This window comes from Oncorhynchus kisutch, linkage group LG10 (assembly GCF_002021735.2).
Source record: "Oncorhynchus kisutch isolate 150728-3 linkage group LG10, Okis_V2, whole genome shotgun sequence".
Taxonomy (NCBI): domain Eukaryota; kingdom Metazoa; phylum Chordata; class Actinopteri; order Salmoniformes; family Salmonidae; genus Oncorhynchus; species Oncorhynchus kisutch.
The window spans coordinates 49,548,486-49,564,529 of record NC_034183.2 but is presented as its reverse complement, the minus strand read 5'-3'; the positions used below and the strand labels follow the sequence as shown (position 1 = coordinate 49,564,529).

At 40.7% G+C, this 16,044-nt stretch overlaps 1 protein-coding gene across 2 annotated transcripts; it reads left to right on the top strand.

Annotated features, from left to right (window-relative positions):
• The first annotated feature begins 866 nt into the window (after positions 1-866).
• Positions 867-11,832, top strand: LOC109897573 (globoside alpha-1,3-N-acetylgalactosaminyltransferase 1-like). Of its 2 annotated transcripts, XM_020492078.2 has the most exons (7): positions 867-1,133; positions 2,962-3,000; positions 3,150-3,185; positions 8,209-8,262; positions 8,628-8,660; positions 8,887-9,021; positions 9,427-11,832. In XM_020492078.2, exons 1-7 carry the CDS (start codon positions 1,066-1,068, stop codon positions 10,115-10,117), a joined length of 1,056 nt encoding a protein of 351 aa, XP_020347667.1. In that variant the 5' UTR covers positions 867-1,065; the 3' UTR covers positions 10,118-11,832. The 2 variants fall into 2 exon arrangements, with proteins under 2 accessions (XP_020347667.1, XP_020347668.1); XM_020492079.2 differs by lacking the exon at positions 3,150-3,185 and having other exon boundaries at positions 890-1,133.
• The last annotated feature ends 4,212 nt before the right edge of the window (positions 11,833-16,044 follow it).

Sequence of the window (16,044 nt, the reverse complement as noted above, 5' to 3'; positions counted from 1 at the left end):
TTCCAAACCCACTTCCCTCTCACATAAGAGGGAGGTTTGCGCTACCAGTGCTGGCCCATGTGCCGATCAAATACAGTACACCGCTGGAATGCCGATTAAGCTGTTACATGTCTTTATAATTTGAAAGATTGCTCAGAAAAAACAGTGTGTTTTAATAGGCGTATGCTTACTTCAATTGTGACCTCATACCGATTTAAGATAAGCAGAGTAAGGTGTTGCCATACAGTACCAGTCAAAGGTTTGGACAGACCTACTCATTCCAGGAATTATCTTTATTTTCACTTTTTTCTACATTGTATAATAATAGTGAAGACATCAACACTATAAAATAGAATCTGAAATATCAAATAAATTGTGATTTGTTTGACACTTTTTTGGTTACTACATGATTCCATGTGTGCTATTTCATAGTTTTGATGTCTACATTGTAGAAAAGAGTACAAATAAAGAAAACCCCTTGAATGAGTAGGTGTGTCCAAACTTTTGACTGGTACTGTATAAGCAATAGCCTAAATGTAGAATAATTTTGCTTGGGGCCAATGAGGAGATTCAGGATCTTTCCTTCATGGCATCTTTCATCCACCGTTTCCATGGCATTTTTTTTTTGTCAGTTCCATTAACCTCTTTTCAGTATATTTACCACTTCGCTCTAAATCATGCGGTGTAGTTGACTTGTCAAACTGCCTATCGGAGGGTCTAATTAGTCCCTACATCCACCATCATTTTCACTCTGTCAGCTTTGGGGCACTGGTTCATATGGTTGAGGCGTGCTTCAATGCGCCAATGGAGGGGTGAGAGGAACATGGTGATTTGGGAATCAGACCAAGAGAAAGAAAATAGGAAGTAGCCCAAGGAGTAAGCTCCTCCCTTATAATAGGCTACACGAAATACACACACACACACATTTTGCGTGTCACACCAGTTTAAACTGATATCAAACATCTTTAACTTGGTCCCAAACCCTGAAAAGGATTGATTTACTGATGAAAGATTTATCCACTATCATACTTTTGGCCAGTATTAATAGGATCAACTAAATATTTTCCTTACTCTATTTCAGGAACAATGCGTTTTAGTACAAACTTTAAGCCGTATGTTCTGCTTCTCGTTGTTGGAATCTTCTTGCTTCTTGGGTATGTAAGCCATTTTGACTTCTAGTTTATTTATTTTTCTGAGATTAAATTAAATTGTGATATATTCATATTCGTTTCTAAGAGTGAGATGTAATTTCTTTCTTGTATGTGAGTATGTTCTAATTTGTTAATTAACACTTTTGTTGGATTGCTACAGGTTACCATAAGTGTTATTTCATAGTTTTGATGTCTTCACTATTATTCTACAATGTAGAGAATAAAGAAAAATCCTTGAATGAGTAGGTTTCCCACGTCCGAAGCTACATCCATAATCGGTAGACGGTTCCAATTGGATCCTTGTGGGAAAAACCTAATTAATTTCACATGTGATCAAGTTAATGTGGTAACATGTTAAAGCAACAAGCGGCAACATGAAACGATACATAAATGTGACATGGGGATGCAACATTTCAATGTGTGATTCCAGGAAACTACAAGTGACAACATTTGAAAGTTTTTCAGATGTGAAAATGCAATTCCACATTTGAGTGTTAGATTAAATCAGTAATTCACGCAGACACTGTGGCATAGAAAGAATATCGGAAGGCCGTGAAATAAGAGGTTGTGAGTTAAAATTCCAGATGGGGACATGTTGAATAATAATTCATGTATAAATTAACATACATCATGTAATCCTGTATGTCAAATATGTAAGTAGAAAACACTGCGGCTATTTTGTGATGTTCAGGGGATATTGTAAACGTTTTGTTTGCAGGGCATCATGTGAACATTTGAATCAACATGTGAAAGGTTATGTGATCACTTGAAATATCATATGTCGTGTTCCAAACCCACATAGTTTAACATGATATCACGTGAAATAATAGTTTTTTTTGTAAGGTGAGAATCGCTGTTTGCATCACCGAACAAGGAACAAGAAACTATTAAATCGAGTTTTTAGATGCTACACCCAATACCCAAATCAAATACAGGCTGTGCTCTCACTTTGCGCACACGTCTGTCTTTGTTACACAACAGTTCACACCTGTTTGTCTAGATAATCAGCCCCGCAATATTGGCACCATGGTGCCGCATGCGTTAAGTAGAGGAAATGCGTGCACGCAAAGTCCAAACAAAACATTGCAAACCATATTAGATTTTGTTCTGGAGAGGGGTTGTAGCATTTAAAAACTAGATTCAAACGTTTCTTGTTCATTGCTCGACGATGCAAATAGCGATTGTCCAATCGGAGCCGTCAACCGATTATGGATATAGCTTCAGACCGGGAACACGGTCATTCAACTTCTCAAGATTCCATTAAAAAATATATATCTCAAACTTAGCAGTTTACAAATTTACAACACAGCCACGAGGCAAACCTCCCTCTTACCCAGGGGTTATACATGGCCAACACACAGTTAAATGCCACTCAGTGAATCGTTGCGTTATTCAAGTGTGCAACATTATGTGCAATATGGTTTAATTAAAAAGCTCCTGTATACTTTCAATATCTTGCCTACGTGTTTATACCACTACATACTATGGTGTTCATGGTATATTAATAGCTGGACACACACACGCAGCATGAATGTGGCTTTGGCCACACCAAATCCAAGGTAATTCACACACTACACAATGCAATAAAATACGCAAATTTATGCGGTCCGGTAATGTATGCGGTCCGGTAATACTATGCAGTATTGCCATTTTGCAAAGCTAATTGCGGCTTTGGGTTGTGTACTTACGTAAGGGTATGAATTACGTTTAAAATACAAGTGGCAAATCTGATGTTGAAGAAAGCCAGCGGCGGCAACACATTTTGTTAGTGTAAAAATGTCATAAATGTTTTCATGACAGACTTGAACGGATTATCTTTTGCCTCCCAAAGGTATGTCTACTTCAGCTTCTTCTCTGAACGGCTCAACCGGTAAGATCAAGTTCTGTTAATCTATTACGGCTTAATGACGCTATAATGTGATATGAAAGTTGCAATATTTTCTGATTCATATTAACAGGGTTTGGTTTGAGGTTTGATTTAAGAGGAACGTTATTTTACGGTTTCATTGTTTCCAACAGAGATATCCCAGTTGATGAGGACGTGAAGGGCAGCAGGTTAGTTAAGATAAACAAAGACATTCCCCCAACAAGTCATGGTACTTCGTACTTTTAAAGTTAGGATGTTTGGATTTTAATTGTTTTGTTCTGTCACAAGATAAGCCATTCAGTTGCGTTAAACAACACACTCGGGAAGAAAATGGAATGTTCTATTCTCAGCCAGGCCCATCTTTCGAAAGAAAACGCAATTTAATCTCTATTTGAGCTAAATAAAGTAGTTTGTTGTGAACACAAGAAAATCCTAACAATTCCGATAAAGAGCGCCACAGTCAGGCAAAAAAATCTCAATGTTCTATCATAAAGAGATAAGTTAGTCACCCTGGTTGAAATGGCTGCTACTTAGAAATACTATAACAGTAAATGAATAGACGACTTTCACTGCTAGTAAGCAATGTAGGCCGTCATTTTAAATACGATTTTGTCCCAGTCCAAGGTGCCTAGCTCTGCCCACTGGGGCGTGGCTTAAGGAGCGCTCTTTGAAATAAGCGCTCGTATCGCCTTATTCCAGGGGATCGACTTCTCTCACCACACTGTCAGTGTCAATTATGCTTGTACTCTGAATTTTGTTGACTTTGTGTGAAGAACAGAAATAGGACAGCACTCCGGTAAATATACTTAAATGTACATATTTTTATGGTCACGCATACATTTCGGGTATGAGCCCTTCTTCAGCGTGTAAGGCAATGGTAGTCAATGTTACATCAACAATACCACACACAGGTGGGAATAATTATGAATTCTCTGTCACTTATGGCCCAATCAAGAGATCCCAGCAGAGGGAGCTGTGAGGGAAACATGAAACTCGAATAAAAATATATAAACACAGCAGACTATGCAATATGTCTCTCTTTGGAGATGTACTGTAATTGATCACTTTGTGTAGAGTAAATATGCTAGGCTATACAACACTTGTTTGGATAATGTGTTATTTTATGATCAAAAGTATGTGGACACCTACTCGAACATCTCATTCCAAAATCATGGGCATTTAATATAGAGTTGGTCCCCCCCATTGCTGCTATAACAGACTGCACTCTTCTGGGAAGGATTTGGGGATCCTAATAAAATACCAAAAAAATACCACTAGATGTTGGAACATTGCTGTTGGAACTTGCTTCCATTCAGTCACAAGAGCAGTGAGTTCGGACACTGATGGCAGTGAGGTTGGGCACTGATGTTGGGCGATTATGCCTGGCTCGCAGTCGGGGTTCCAATTCATCCAAAAGGTGTTCAGTGGGGTTCAGGTCAGGGCTTTGTGCAGGCCAGTCAAGTTCTTCCACACCGATCTCAACAAAACATTTCTGTATGGACCTCGCTTAGTGCACAAGGGCATTGTCATGCTGAAACAGGAAAGGGCCTTCCACAAACTGTTGCCACAATGTTGCCTCCAGAAAGTATTCAGACCCCTTGATTTTTTTCACAAAAAAAATGGTTACAGCCTTATTAAAAAATTTAATCATTTTTTTTCTCATCAATCTACACACAATACCCCATATTGACAAAGCAAAAACAGGTTATTAGAAACTGAGATGGGTCAATCGTCCAGAATGACAACCATCTTCACTGAGGAACTCCAGAGCTCTGTCAGAGTGACCATCGGGTTCTTGGTCACCTCCCTGACCAAGGCCCTTATCCCCCGATTGCTGTTTGGCCAAGTGGCCAGCTCTAGGAAGAGTCTTGTTGGTTCCAAACTTCTTCCATTTAAGAATGATGGGGGCCACTGTGTTCTTGGGGGCCTTCAATGCTGCAGACATTTTTTGGTACCCTTCCCCAGATCTGAGCCTCAACACAATCCTGTCTTGGAGCTCTAAGGACAATTCCTTCGACCTCATGGCTTGGTTTTGCTGTGACATGGACTGTCAACTGTGTAACCTTAAATAGATAGGCGTGTGCCTTTCCAAATCATGTCCAATCAATTGAATATTCCATAGCTGGACTCCAATCAAGCTGTAGAAACATCTCAAGGATGGTCAATGGAAACAGGATGCACCTGTGCTCAATTTGGAGTCTCATAGCAAAGGGTCTGACTACTTATGTAAAGGTATTTCTGTTATGTTTTTTTGCAAATATGTCTAAACACCCGTTTTTGCTTTTTCATTATTGTGTATTGTTTGTAGATTGCTGAGGATTGTTTTTTATTTAATACATTTTATAATAAAACTGTAATATAGCAAATAGTCAAGGGATCTGATTACTTTTCAAAGGAATTGTATGCTATAGCATTTAAGATTCCCCTTCACTGAAACTAAGGGGCCTAGCCCAAACCAATATTTCTCCTCCAACATACTTTATAGTTGGCATTCTCCAAACCAAGATTAGTTTGTCGGACTGCCAGATGGTGAAGCATGATTCATCACTCCAGAGTTATTTATATGTTATTTTACCAGGTAAGTTGACTGAGAACACATTCTCATTTGCAGCAACAACCTAGGGAATAGTTACAGGGGATGAATGAGCCAATTGTAAACTGGGGATTATTAGGTGACCATGATGGTTTGAGGGCCAGATTGGGAATTTAGCCAGGGTTAACACCAGGGTTAACACCAGGGTTAACACCAGGGTTAACACCAGGGTTAACACCAGGGTTAACACCAGGGTTAACACCAGGGTTAACACCAGGGTTAACACCAGGGTTAACACCCCTACAATAAGTGCCATGGGATCTTTAATGACCTCAGAGAGTCAGGACATCCGTTTAACATTCCATCCAAAAGATGGCACCCAATCACTGCCCTGGGGCTTTGGGATATTTTTTAGACCAGAGGAAAGAGTGCCTCCTACTGGCCTTCCAACACCACTTCCAGCAGCATCTGGTCTCCCATCCAGGGACTGACCAGGACCAACCCTACTTAGCTTCAGAAGCAAGCCAGCAGTGGTATGCAGGGTGGTATGCTGCTGGCTATAAGTCCAATAGCGGCAAGCTTTACATCACACCAGCCGATGCTTGGCATTGCGCATGTTGATCTTAGGCTTGTGTCCGGCTGCTCGGCCATGGAAACACATTTCATGAAGCTCCTGACAAAAAGTTCTTGTGCTGACATTGCTTCTAAATGCAGTTTGGAACTCAGTCGTGAGTGTTGCAACCTAGGACAGACAATTTTTACACGCTTCAACACTTGGCAGTCCCATTCTGTGAGCTTGTGTGGTCTACCACTTCGCAGCTGAGCCGTGGTTAATCCTAGACATTTTCACTTCACAATAACAGCACTTACAGTTGACCGGGGCAGTTCTAGCGAGGCAGAAATTTGATGAACTGACTTGTTGGAAAGGTGGCATCCTATGACAGTGCCACATTGAAAGTCACTGAGCTCTTCGGCAAGGCCATTCTACCGGAAGTGTTTGTCTATGGAGATTGCATGGCTGTGTGCTCGATTTTATACACCTGTCAGAAACTAGTGTGGCTGACATAGCCTAATCCACTAATTTGAAGGGGTGTCCACATACTTTTGTAGACTATATATGTATTGTATATATATTATAATATCGTATCTCAGAATCATTGCAATGTGGTTAACATTAAAAATCTAAATTAAAATTATTCAAATCTTTATGTCATTATTTATTTATTTATTATTTTTTTACCTTTATTTTACTAGGCAAGGCAGTTAAGAACAAATTCTTATTTTCAATGACGGCCTAGGAACAGTGGGTTAACTGCCTGTTCAAGGGCAGAACGACAGATTTTGTACCTTGTCAGCTCGGGGATTTGAACTTGCAACCTTTCGGTTACTAGTCCAATGCTCTAACCACTAGGCTACACTGCCGCCCCAATATTGGGTATTGTTTGTAGATTGCTGACAAATTTTATTTATTTGATCCATTTTAGAATAAGGCTGTAACGTAACAAAATGTGGGAAAAGTCAAGGGGTCTGAATACTTTCCAAAGGTGCTGTACATATCGGGGGATGCTAATCACGAGGGCATATTATTCTGTCTCATGATTCCCAAGCTTGCAACAGCACAGGGGGCGTTCAGTGTGCTGCGTGGCTGTATTGTCGAAAAACAGATTCCATGGGATCGAATGGTGGGCTGAAGACTTTTGCACGGATATCTCTCCAACTATGGTGGGACGGCGGGCAGGCCCCCTTCCCTCGGCTGTGCATGTTTCTAACAGAAAACAGCATGAGTAAGTGTCCCACATGAGTGATGACTCCTCACCTCCAATGCTTGGAAAATCACATTGGGACCTACTTCCCTATCTGTTTGACTGTGATCCTGGCTCACTTGACATGGTGGTATGTTAAATCAAACAGCTGATCGAGCTGTCATGTGACGAAATGCTGCAGAAAACGCATTCACATGTCATTATGGAGGAGTTTTGGTACCTGACTCAAGGAGAATACCCTGCTGTCTTCCTCTGATCATTAAAACTTATGGTAGCCTTCACCAGCTCTTGTCTGTGTGAAGCTGGATTTAGTGCTCTCATCTGCATTGAAACCAAATATCGATGGTTTTAACAGCAGGGATGAGGTGACAGCAGGGATGAGGTGCGTACTGTTGACCACGCCTCCTGACTTTGAGAAGCTCCGACGTGACGTGCATCAAGCATACCCATCTCATCAGTGGTGGTGAGATAAGAGACAATTTGTCAGACTAATTTGCAATTGAGTGTCACAAAGCCACAGTAAAAGTATGTGAAGGTAAGTTGAGAAGACAATCATAAATACTGTTAGAATGTTTTAACATTGGCTGTTAATTCCATACTTTTTTTCACGTGGTTGGGGTCGTGAGAATTTTCCGATATCAAAATGGGGTCGTGGGCCAAAATGGTTTGGGAACCCCTGCACTAATAGCTACTATCCCGCTACTATATATAATACAGTCGCTACTACACTAGCCTCAAATTGTCAACACTAGCTTCTAACATTTGAAACTTCTAAACTCCTTCCACTAACATGAAAATACTTCTGGACAGCTGAAGCAGGTCACACAATTTTTCTTATTGAGAAAGTACACTTTCTAGTTTTTATCGTCTTCACTGTGTATGTTTTCTTCTTACTATGTTTTTCTATTCATACAGCCCGAGTAAGCCCATGGTCAGGAGCAGAGTATGGAACATGGTCTCTCCAGAAAAGTGGGTATCTGTATTTTACTCTACCATCATTAACCATAGCAGTATGGTGTCATGCTGTACTGATGAAAACCATCAAATCAATCCTACCAAAAAATCTTCCCAAAAAGGACTGACAATCAAACAGATTAGTGGTCCTTTTATGTCATAGAAATGTGCATCAATGTCATGTTTGATTCACTGCATAAATTGTTGATGGAATACTGTATGTGTTTAGCTTATAGCAAGGTGGTTGGGGCAGTAGTTCTACTAATGTTAATATATGTTATGTAGTAGTGCAACTATTACAGGTCAGTCTATCTAAAACTACCAACATCAGCCCTTCTCTTCATTACAATTAAGTCATTCATTACATTTTGTTCTCCCAGGCTTTTGTACAAGCAGCCCAGTGTCTTGGTGGGGTAAGCAGCATTTTTACCTTATGTTAAAGTCATATTAGCTGACGTAATGTAAGTGTCTGACACATCAGTGTGGGGAGCTTTGATATATTAGGTAGGCCACACCTGATATTAGTGTCTGACACATCAAGGTCCTTTAATTGCCAGTACCATAGTGAAATATTGAGATCTTAACATGGCTCTGGTCAGTACAACACAGTCAGGCAGGACCTTTGTTCTGTTTCTCTAGACGTACTGATGTGGTGACAGTGACCCCATGGTTGGCATCCATCATCTGGGAAGGCACCTTTGACCCTGTGCTCGTTGACAACATCTACAAGCCCATGAACCTCACCATAGCAACCACAGTGTTTGCAGTTGGAAAGTGAGTAGCCTACAACTTTGCCAAATATTCAAAAGGGAAGTTAAATTATAAATACTTTTTCAACACTGCAACTATAAGTAAATATGTTCCTGATGGCAGGTAATTAAATATTGTGGTTTAATCATGACTCATGCCTTGGAACATTGTTAATTAATTAATACATTAATAATTGTACTTCTTGATGTATTATCTGCTAGACTGTATACTGGTCAGATAGTGGTAGAATGTCCTATGAGAATGATGATGCAGTTAAGGGGATACCAAGTCAGTTGACCAACTGAATGCATTCAACCGAAATGTGTCTTCCACATTTAACCCAACCCCTCTGATACAGAGAAGTCCTGCAGTTGTATCATTGAGCAAGGCACTAATCCTTATGTTATGTATGTCTTTAAATACTGACAGATATGTCAGCTTTCTCCGAGATTTTCTGGAGACAGCAGAGATGCACTTCATGGTCGGCTTCAACGTGCGCTACTATGTTTTCACTGATCGTCCCCAAGATGTTCCTTCGGTGAACCTAACTCAGGGGAGACATTTAAGTGTGATCCAGGTCCCGGGTTCAAACCGCTGGCAGGAGATATCAGCCCGGAGGATGGAGATCATCCAGACCACCATTGAAAGTCAGATCAGAAGGGAGGCCGACTACATCTTCTGTCTTGACGTGGACAGCAAGTTCCACGCTCGCTGGGGGGCCGAGTCTCTTGGAAGACTGGTTGCTGTGATACACCCAGGCTACTATGATCAGACCCGTGCCAACTTCCCGTACGAACGGCGTCCAGCCTCGATGGCCTACATCCCCATGGATGAGGGAGACTACTACTATGGCGGGGCTATGATCGGAGGGTTCGTGGAGGATGTGTACACACTTACAACGGTATGTCGGAACCGGTTTGCGGTGGATGCTGGGAATTCCATCGAGGCTGCCTGGCAGGAGGAGAGCCACCTCAACAGGTACCTGCTCTATAACAAGCCCAGCAAGGTGTTGTCTCCCGAGTACCTGTGGCAGGACTTCAAGGCCAAAACCAAAGAAGTCAAAGTCATTCGCTTTTCAGGGGTCGTTAAAAACTATGCTGAAGTTCGTCCCAATGTATAAAATAGAGGCAGTGGATATTTGACCAGCAGAAAAAAACTAAATTCAGTCTTAGAGGTATAAATTCATTGTGGTTATGGTTATGTTTAGGTTTAGGAACAAGGGTTAGGTTAGGGTTGCGTTCGGGTATAATTTTGTTGAGTTACGTTTGTGGGTTGCGGTTCGGGAAAGGCATAATAATACAAATAATTTGGGGGATACTGAAATTTGACCTGCTACACACGTGGATGTTTTTTAGAATTAGGCTGTAATGTAACAAAATGGGGAAAAGGTGAAGGAGTCTGAACACTTTCCAAATGCACTGTATTGAAATGTTTGTTGAAGATGAAAGGAGGAGCTTTATTATATTTGTACCTTTATTTAACTAGGCAAGTCAGTTAAGAACAAATTCTTATTTTCAATGACAGCCTAGGAACAGTGGGTTAACTGCCTGTTCAGGGGAAGAACAACAGATTTGTACCTTGTCAGCTTGGGGATTTGAACTTGCAACCTTCCGGTTACTAGTCCAACACTTTAAACACTAGGCTACCCTGCCACCCCTATCACAGACACAAATGAGAAGTTGTTTGAGTGATTCATATTACAAACATGTAGGACATTGCAACAAATGAGTCACACTTAATCAGAATAGTTTCTCATCTTTGAGCTCCCCTGTAACAATGATTATGACCAACAAACAAATGGTTTAGTTGTGGAGAGATGCAGAAATAGGGAATACATATCATCTATAAATTTGTAAGTCAGACAAGCCACTACAGTGGGCTGAATTCCATTTAATGATAAAAGGGCAAAAACTGCACAAAGGGCAAGGTGGAGCTGGCAGTCCTATCCAGAAACAACCCCTACCCACGACACACATATAGATCTGAAATGCTTGGATAGGTACAAGCAATGTTCCCTCTAAGCTGAGCACAGCTCCCCTCGGACTGCCAGCAGAAGAAATATCAGCCTGCGGAGAGAAGCACTAGATTGAACATCACTCAACTCACTTCCATTTCAGTTACCACTATCAACGCTTCACTCTACTGTGGGAATGTTCGAATCAACTGAATATTAGGCACTTTAAATGTAATATATCCTGAAACAAAACCAACTATGCAAGACCTTAGCATGCAAAACTTTGGAGTAGGATTCTATTGCATTGACAGGCAAGACTAAGGCCCATACTCTACACAGACTGGTGCGCCATAACCAGAGCTGAAGTTGGCCTATATGCATATAGCCATTGCCATATCTGTTCACACTGCTATGCTTTATGAACCTCACCCATGAAGGTTCATAAAGCCTACCTGGTTAAATAAAGGTGAAATAAAAATAAATCTTTAAAAAATATATGGATCTGTGCCATTCAATTTAATAAACTGGACTGTGTTTATATCATGAGTGGTCTCAAGTAAATGCTCTTGTTTTGATATCAAAGCGACAGCTGCATGTAGTCACCTGTGTACATTTTTTCATATTCTTTGCTAGTTATTGAGTTATTAGCCCAGTTATAGCTAATGTCTAGTCAACAATGGGGAAGTGGTTGCTTCCTACAAGAGCACAAATATGTGTATTTCTTGCCATCTTTGAAAAGCCTTTTTTATGTCTTAAAGGGGCAGTGTTGTATTTTGAGACAGTCTTGAATAAGATAAGTAGCAAATAGGTGGAGGGTAGCATAATTTGTCTGTTTCTCTCTAATAATTGTATGGAAATAATAAAGCATTTTATTTTGTAAAGTGGTTTCTTGCATCAAACAACAGCATTTTCAGTCACCTTGTCTGAAGGACAACTTGATAAACATTAAAGTCAAGCCCTGCATGTTTCTTTCAAAAGTCTCATGGAATGTATGCCTGCATTGAACACCACACTTTTGCTGCTACTGACAGAACATTCATTTCCATGTTAAAATGTTGTGGGTTGCACTCTGGTAGGCCTACAATATGATCAAAAAGACACAGCAGCCTACTGTTAAAACTGTAACTGAAAGCAGGGTACAGCCTCAGTGTTCACAGTAAACTCGTGCCAGAAGTTGCACCGAATTTCCACAATGTTCCAGTTTGCACTCAGCAGACCTGAAATTTGCTCAATGCCGAAAAACATTAGCGGGAACATTGGGTACAAACAATATGGAAAAATTACTCCAAAATGCCTATCAGAAGGCAAAGTGGAGCAAAGTCTAGATAGCTTGCTAATACCTATCCACTTTATTTCAGATCTATATGAAGTGCCTTGGAATTAGGAGAGGGTTATGTCTGGATTGGACCATTGCCTTTATAAACAGTATTATCCACAACAGGGAGTCTTCAAGACTAGGTGAAGGAAGGTCTCAAGTTTTCGGGAATGGCAATCATTTGGGTTCACTCACAAGATCTTCCAATGAAAACAAAGAAAAACAAAAGACAAATCCTTTTTAGAAGGCAATATGGAGGATGGGCTTCATTGTGTAAAAACATCTTGACAATGTCAGGGCAAAAGGGTAAAACATTCATTACAATGAGCCCATAGAAAATTGGATGGGGGAAGGGGATTCAGAATAGCATGCACTATCACATTGTACTGGGTGACATGTACTGCCCTGAAAGCAGACAGAACTGGAAACAGGCGTATTTCTTCCATTTTCACACCCTGATCTGTTTCACCTGTATTTATGCTTGTCTCCACCCCCACCAGGTGTTTCCCATATTTCCCCATTATCCCCTTGGTAATTCCACCTGCGATTTCTGTTTGTCTGTTACCAGTTCGTCTTGTCTTACCAGTGTTTTCCTGGTTTCCAGTCTTTCTAGTTTCTGTTTTCTAGTCCTCCCAGTTCTGACCATTCTGCCTGACCTGACTCTGATCGGGTTACGAACCTCTGGCTGTCCTCGACCTGCACTTTGCCTGCTCTCCGTGTTATAATAAATTGTTTGTGTCTGCATCTGGGTAACATCCTGAGTCGTGATAGCCATATTTGACCAAAATCAGACAGCATTGTACTTTTAAACAGGTGAATGAGGAGAGATTTAGGAAGGAAAAGTGGCTGGGGGAAGGGGCTTCAGAATAGCCTGTACAATCAAATGTATTGGGTTACATGTACTGCCCTGAAAGCAAAGATAACTGAAACCATGTGTGTATCTGCCATATCTGACCAAAAGCAAATAGTATTGTACTTTTAACCAGGTGATTGAAGAGAGAGGTCCTAGGCAACCCGAAGAGTTCATCGTTACATAATGCTCATACATGCAATAAGCTAGTAATAATAATAATAATGTTGAGTGAGCCAGCCTAGCAAGCAAGAATTTCACTGCACCTTTTACGCATACTGTAAACTGTGTACAACAAATGCAATTTGATTTAATTTAATCAACCTCATTTTAAAGCACATAGTTGAGAATGGCATTCAAGAAATTAATACAGAAATGTAGGATTTCTAAGCATCCATATCTTCTCTTTCTCTAGCACTACATTCTCTAGCACTACTACAGAATGTCCCCATACATGAATTCTAAGCCTCCATCCTCTAACACTGTTGTCCCCAAAACAGCACCAACGGGGCAAGAGTTTCCCCTGCTGGCCTGTTGACATCACTTCAAGCAGATCAGAACATAGCCTAGCACGCAGACATTTCACTGCACCTTTTATACATGCTGTAAACCGTGTACAGCAAAAAAAATGGATTTGATTTCATCTCCCAGTGTATTCAACTTAATTTTAAGACACATACAGTAAACGGTCAAAACTTTGGACACACCTACTCTTTCCAGGGTTTTTCATTATTTGACTATTTTCTACATTGTAGAATAATAGTGAATACATCTAAACTACAAAATAACACATGTGGGATCATGTAGTAACCCAAAACGTGTTAAACAAATCAAAATATATTTGAGATTCTTCGAAGTAGCCACCCTATTCCTTGATGACAGCTTTGCATATTCTCTCAACCAGCTTTATAAGGTAGTCACGTAGAAATGTATTTCAATTAACAGATGTGCCTTCATAAAAGTTCATTTGTGGAATTTCTTTCCTTCTTAATGTGTTTGAGACAATTAGTTGTGTTGTGACAAGGTAGGGGTGGTATATAGAAGATACGCCTACTTGGTAAAATACCAAGTCCATATTATGGGAATGCTTGAATCAATGGAATATTAGCCACTTTCAATGTAACACACCAAAAAAAAACGAACTATGCAAAACTTAGTATGGAAAACATTGGAGTAGGATTCTATTGCATTGACAGGCAAGACTCAGGTCCATACTCTACACAGACTGGTGTGCCATAACCAGCTCAAATAAGCAACGAGAAACAACAGTCCATCATTACTTTAAGACATGAAGGTCAGTCAATCTGGAACATTTCAAGAATTTTTTACGTTTCTTTAAGTGCAGTCGCAAAAATCATCAAGCACTATGATGAAACTGGCTCTCATGAGGACCGCCACAGGGAAGGAAGACCCAGAGATTCCTCTGCTGCAGAGGATAAGTTCATTAGAGTTACCAGCCTCAGAAATTGCAGCTCAAGTAAATGCTTCACAGAGTTCAAGTAACAGACACATCTCAAAGTCAACTGTTCAGAGGAGACTTCGTGAATCAGGCCTTCATGGTCGAATTGCTGCGAAGAAACCACTACTAAAGGACACCAATAATAAGAAGAGACTTGCTTGGGCCAAGAAACACGAGCAATGGACATTAGACCAGTGGAAATCTGTGCTCTGGTCTGATCCCAAAATGTGAGATTTTTTTTTCAACTGCCATGTCTTTGTGAGACGCAGAGTAGGTAAACGGATTATCTCTGCATGTGTGGTTCCCACAGTGACGCATGGAGGAGGAGGTGTGATGGTGTGGGGGTGCTTTGCTGGTGACACTGTCTGGATTTATTTTGAATTAAAGGCACACTTAACCAATATGGCTACCAAAGGATTCTGCAGCGATACGCCATCCCATCTGGTTTGTGCTTAGTGGGACTATCATTTGTTTTTCAACAGGAGAATGACCCAACACACCTCCAGGCTGTGTAAGGGCTATTTGACGAAGAAGGAGAGTGATGGAGTGCTGCATCAGATGACCTGGCCTCCACAATCACCCAACCTCAACCCAATTGAGATGGTTTGGGATGAGTTGGACCGCAGAGTGAAGGAAAAGCAGCCAACAAGTGCCCAGCATATGTGGGAACTCCTTCAAGACTGTTGGAAAATCAGTCCCGAGTGGGCTCCCAAGTGGCACAGTGGTCTAAGGCATTGCATCTTAGTGCTAGAGGTGTCACTACAGACACCCTGGTTTGATTACAGGCTGTATCACAGCCGGCCGTGGTTGGGAGTCCCATTGGGCGGCGCACAATTGGCCCAGCGTTGTCCAGGTTTTTCCGGTGTAGGCCGTCATTGTAAATAAGAATTTGTTCTTAACTGACTTGCCTAGTTAAATAAAGGGTGACAAAGGGTGGCTACTTTGATTACTACATGATTCCATATTTGTTATTTCATAGTTTTTGATATCTTCACTATTCTACAATGTAGAAAATAGTACAAATGAAGAAAAACCCTTGAATAAGCAGGTTTGTCCAATCTTTTGACTGGTACTGCAGTTGAGAATGGCATTCAAGTGATTAATACAGCAATTTCGAATATCTAAGCACTCATATCTTATCTTGTCTAGCACTACAGTATGTCCCCTCATATAAATTCTAAGCATTCATCCTCTCTAACACACTTGTGCCCACAACAGCATTTACGGGGGAAGAATAACCCCTGCTGGCAAAGTTCTTAGAGTATTGCGAGTATTGTAGATTGTAATACAGCTTTAGCTAGTTTCTCTTTTTTGGCCTATAGCCAATTATATATCCAGTTGGCATGAATCATATTTATAGTAGGGGAGACCAGGAATGGTTGTAACACGGGACAGTTGTAACACTTGCAATTCCTCCAATCAGGAGTAAGGTAGAATCCTGTGATTCACTGTGCATATGCTCAGTTTAG